The sequence below is a fragment of the Pundamilia nyererei genome, unplaced genomic scaffold (genome assembly GCF_000239375.1).
Source record: "Pundamilia nyererei isolate P.nyererei 1_Seehausen unplaced genomic scaffold, PunNye1.0 scaffold00072, whole genome shotgun sequence".
Taxonomy (NCBI): Eukaryota; Metazoa; Chordata; class Actinopteri; order Cichliformes; family Cichlidae; genus Pundamilia; species Pundamilia nyererei.
In genome coordinates, this window is record NW_005187473.1 from 1057861 (window position 1) to 1063409 (window position 5549).

At 39.4% G+C, this 5549-nt stretch overlaps 1 protein-coding gene across 1 annotated transcript; it reads right to left on the reverse strand.

Moving 5' to 3' along the window:
* Positions 1-217: 217 nt before the first annotated feature.
* ncbp2 (nuclear cap binding protein subunit 2) lies at positions 218-5351 on the reverse strand. The gene is made up of 5 exons (XM_005736943.1): positions 5178-5351; positions 4743-4829; positions 3674-3768; positions 2187-2325; positions 218-784 (listed from the first exon to the last, which is right to left on the reverse strand). The coding sequence occupies exons 1-5, from the start codon at positions 5250-5252 to the stop codon at positions 686-688; spliced, it is 495 nt and encodes a 164-aa protein (XP_005737000.1). The 5' UTR covers positions 5253-5351; the 3' UTR covers positions 218-685.
* Positions 5352-5549: the final 198 nt, after the last annotated feature.

A 5549-nucleotide genomic window follows, 5' to 3' on the forward strand; every position in this document is an offset into this window, starting at 1 on the left:
ACTGGAGAAGTAGCATACAGCAGACAGTAACACAAGTGGACACTTTACACAATTTGTATTTACAGCTTATTTCCATCAACTAGTATTTGTCAAACAGTCAAAATACAAAGAGGAAAAGGAATCAAACATTGCTACATTTTGTTCTTTAGCCGTATTTGAGAGAGATCGCAGATTTAAGCAAAGACCTTTTTAATCAAACAGACTCCACAAAATGACATGAACTTTCAAAAAAACAAGACTTTATTTTAAAAAGTATGCAGTTTTGGACACTGTTTCAAACATGGAACAGCAGACTACATCTTCAAAATTTCAGGTTGTTATTTGAACATGACACAGAAAATCAAGACGACAACTTTATCAGAGGGTTTCCAGCCTGCAGGAAAATCAATGGCATTTCTTTACACAGGATAATAAACATCACCAAATATCACATGTCAACCATGTAGACAGATGGCAGGTATATTAGTCGCAGAGGTGGGCAGAGCAAAAACCAAGCCTCCAAAACAAATAAATAACATCTGCTCACACCTGGATCCAGTGGTCCGAGCAGGACTGCTGCACAGGGCTTTCATGACAAAATTCAGATGATCTGTGGTAGCTTGCTGTGACCTTGTGGGAGAGTTAATCCGGAGCAGGACTGACAGCTGGGACTCTGTAGTCCAGGCAGACTGCTGTGGACTTTATTCTAAAAACTATTGCGCACCTCTGTGGGTCGATGCTGCTGAGCCAGCTTACCATAACCGCCTCTCGCTGGATCATAATCCTGCCTGTACTCATCTCTCACCTACACAGTTACACACAGAAACACACAGAGAGGGGGGGAAAGGAAGAGAGTATAAATCAATCACTTGTTCAACTGAGACTAACACACTCTACCCAACCCTGTAAAATCAGCATCCAACCATTTGAGAAGCACTTCTCATCACTCCAACCTTTAACGTGACATTTGTTTAATGAGCTGTTCTCAATGACCAAGACTAAACTTTTACACTCCAACACAAACATTTTCAGGAGTCATACTGCTGGGTGTTTGTAGGAAAGGAAAATCTAAACAATAATCAGGTCCTTTGCCCAATATTTGCTGCCATGTTTACGCTCCCAGAAAGCTCGACAAAATAAAACATGATTATGTTATGTTGTGTTTGTTAACAGCATAATATACCCGCTCATTTTGCTAATGCATTACTACGGTAATGCCATCTATTTAAAGGCCATGGGTATTCATGCATAATTTATTTTCTAAGTTCTAAATATCATACTGGTGTATTAAAATGCCATGATAAAGTGTATTGATTTTTTGAATGCCATTTCAGTATGTGTCATTTTTCAAATGTCATAGTATGCTGCATTTTATGTTGTTGTCCAAAATATCTGCAGTGCAGAGATTGCTGAAGTGTTCAATGATAGACAATGATCGTCATGATGATGACAGTCAGGCAAAAAGCATCAGCCAAACCTGAGCTCTCAACATAATGGAAACTACTACAATCACCAATTAAGTGTCCCTACTTTGGTGAGTTCATTTATGAATTGTATGAGTAAAATACCGTATTTTCCGGACTATAAGGCACACCGGATGATAAGGCGCATTAAACTAAACAAATCTGATATGATATGGATCTGAAAAGCAGACGCAAGCATTTCTGGACTGAAGTCTGGACAAGCGGCTTGAGGCGGCTGTTGTTTTTCGGGCTATATAAATAAAATTGAATTGAAAGTTGCTGATCTGAATGTTTAGTAACAAAGTGCACCCCAGTCAAGAGGTTTAAAACTCTTATCTCACAATCAGTAAAAAAAACAAAACAAAACATAACATTAAAAACTAAACTGAAACAATATTTTTATCAAAGTGATAAAACTGCAGGTTATGCAGGGTTCGAATCACAACAGCATGATCTATTGGAGGCTGATTTCGTTCAAATAAACAAGATGAACAACTAAGTGTTTAAATTATACCAGTGAGCTGAGCTCTAAAGCCCAGATCAGAGACGTCTACAATGTTCTTTAACATTACTTTAGTCGTGGGTTAATATCTTTTTGGATTAATTCAAATACAAGTGCAGTTACTCACAGAACTAACTTTAAGCTTTGTAGTTTGCTCCAATAAAAATAAATAAATAAACCAGCAGTCGGCATCCACAGCAGGTTGCTTCCATTTATTAAAGTACTCATATCCTAACCCTCACCTGTCCTCCTGATTTGCCACGACCAAACTGTCTTCCTTCCTTGAAGCCGGCATCCCAGTCTGTCCTGATGATGCGGTCATCCAGCCGTGTGCCATTAATGAAGCGCATGGCATGCTCTGCATCTGCACGGGTGTAGTATCTGGGACAGCGTTAAGGCACAACACGTCCAATTCATGATGTTCTGGTAACTTCTGAAAGGGATTCTGAAGTAGGGATGGGCGATAGAAACGATATACGATAGAAATGATATAAATATGGCCAACGATAGAGATTTTGACTATACCGCTCTAACGTGATAGCACATGTTGATGATGTCATCAAGCTGCGCCTGTTTCGGTTGAAAGCATCGCAGCGGCTACAACCATAATCATCTGCAAATTATGCCGGGCGACAGTCATAGCAAAGAGATGAAGCACTTTTAGAATATGAGGAAAGCCAAAAACTGCGCTTCCTCCTCTTCCGTACCATTGATTCATTAATGTTGAATTCTCTCGCAGCTGCTCTATTCCCATGTTGTTGCAGTATATTGATAACTAACCTCGTATTGAGGATGAATAATCTCAGTTGTTCTCCTGACTAAAGTTTGCCCCGTGTATAGCATCCTGCTATGCGATTGCATTCGTCCCTGACCACCAGAATCCCTCACGTTAACTTTTATCGAGTGGAAAAAAGTTGGCGTTCATCCTCCAGCTTCACTGTGCTAATGTTATGCTAACATACTGTAGCTGTGTCACTAGCAATCACGTAGCACAACATTATATACCAGCTAGTCCAACTTCAGTAACCCTGCAAATGCCAATGCTGTTTAGTTTTCTGTCTTCATTTATGTTGGAAGTGGTAGCAGAGCTGTACGTTTTAATTAGCTTCAAAAATCTCTCAGTCAGAACATGGTATGAAATGTTTAGGTGTAAACTAACGAGCTAACTTCCTGTTAACTTATAACTCCGTTAAATGTAATAACTTCTGTTTTCATGGATGCCTGGATGTTAAACTTAATTGTTACACCTGGTAAAGCAGCAACACTGATGATTTTATTAAAGATGAAAGAATTTAGATCGTTTGTAACTCTGTGTTCGTTTGACTTTGGGAGCTGAAGAGGACGGAGTTTTGGACCCAGATTACTCTGCGAAGCTCCTCACTATGGCAGCCGTAATGCTCTGACAATCCATCAAGCAGTGCGGCTTACCAAAGTTGCACTAAAACATTTTTTAACAGATTTCTGCACGCCAAAATCAGTTCGAGGTCAGTAGGTCATACATAAGGCACACTCTCGATTTTTGAGAAAATTAAAGGATTTTAAGTGTGCCTTATAGTGTGGAAAACACTTTATACAGAAGAAAATAATATATCGCGATAAATATCGTTACCACACGTGCTAAAATTATACCGTGATATGGATTTTAGGCCATATCGCCCAGCCCTATTCTGAAGGCCGTCAAATTACTGACAGTTTCTTTTAGCATGAATTAAATATTTTTGAAGGATACTCGACAAAGCAGAACCCACAAGCAGTCTTCTTGACTTTGTCCAGGCCAATGATGATACGCTTGACATCTCCACTTTTAGAAAACAGCTCGTGTACCTGTTCACAGTGGCAAAAAAAGTTAGAAAACTTGAGAAAATTTAACAAAATATCTTCTGTGAATTTCCCAACTCTGGGACTTCTCTTATGATAAACTATCAGAAAAATCAACACTGAAAATATGTCTATTATGTGTTTTTTGACATATATTTTATGTGCGACACATTGACGTTCAGTTTTTTTCCATCAAATTTTCCAACCCTTGAACACAAAGACAGCTTGAGTGCAGTGCTGCTGAAAGTGTCAAGCTGCTGTGAAGCTCAAAACAGCTAAAATGCCACTCTTTACATGACTTTTGTCAGGCACACAACATGGCTCACTCATCCATTCATACAAGCACAGTCACACACAATTGGGGAAAGCAACTTGGGGTTCAGCATCTTGCCCAAGGATACTTAGGAAAACCAACAATCTTCCAATTAGTAGATAACCTGCTCCAACTCCTGAACTACAGCCACCCAACACAGAGTGCACTGCTGCGCCTGTCACACACATGCCCCACCTACTCTAGTCAGTCTATGGCTGTGTCCCAATTATATATGTCCATATGTGTGCAGTCAACACCTGCACATATGGACTGTAAATTTATAGTCTGATGCGTTTTACAATCAAAATAAGCTTTTTTTCATAATTCAAAAAAGGCTTAAATTCATAAATGTATTAATTCACCTATTAAAACTTCCACTGAGGCAAAACATCAGTGGAATCCGTGTGATTGCTCTAAACATATAAACACTCGAAGCTTATGTGTAATGCCAGTGGTGTTTTGCTGGCATAACTATAGGACAATATTTGACTAAATATATTTGTTTTGAAGACAGATCACATGCACTGTTTTATAAATGAGTCTCCTAATGTATTAATAGCTCAGTCAGCAATTTTCCCCATCATATTGGTCTCTTTGAAGAAGAAATTCAGCAACTTTCCAATAAAGCCGAGTTATTACTTTAACTGGTGAAGGTTTTGTGTCTTACCTGCTCCTCGGTGGTGTAGAAGGAAAGGTTGCCCACATACAAAGTGTTGCTCTGCTTCAGAAGCTTCTCCTGTTCATAGCGATTACCCTAAAAGCACAAGCAACGTTACAAATGTTTAAAAAAAATTGCTCTCAATAAGTTGACATTATAGCGTTCAAACGACCTGTGTTGAAGCAAGGAGTTAAGTTATAAGTTAGCCACGCTTTAGTCCCAACGAAGCATCATAAAACAACATCAGGAGTTTTTAAGGCCAGGTTAAAATACAGAGATGTGTTTTGCTGTTCTGTTTGTTCCCGAGTCACCTCCACCTCCACCTCCACTACACAGCACCGCTCGCCTTTGTTGTTTGCTAGCAGTTAGCTAAGACACATTACATTTACATTCCCGTAAATTACGATAAGTCACCGCCTTCCTAAAGACCACTTCCTCATTTACCTTAAAGTGTTGGTCTCTGTATTGGCTAATGTCAATGTAAGAATCACTGTTTAGCGCATTTAGTTTAACAGACATCGTGAAAAAATCGCAGCGAGGCGCTTTGCTGCTCTTCAACTAGGAGCATGCCGGAAAAGCGATGATGTTGCTTCCGTTTCATGTGTGCGTCCTTTGAATAAGTCCGGGTACAGCAACTTCTATATCAGGTTAATGGCGCCGCCTGTTGGTATCACTGACTGTAGAAAACACATAACAGTGATTTGTACAGTCATCGGTTGATATTCAATCATTGCCAAAATACAGTCACTGTTACCAGCAGGCAGACTGTCTGTGACAGTTTAAAGACCTATTTGCATAAATCATAAAACCCCAAAA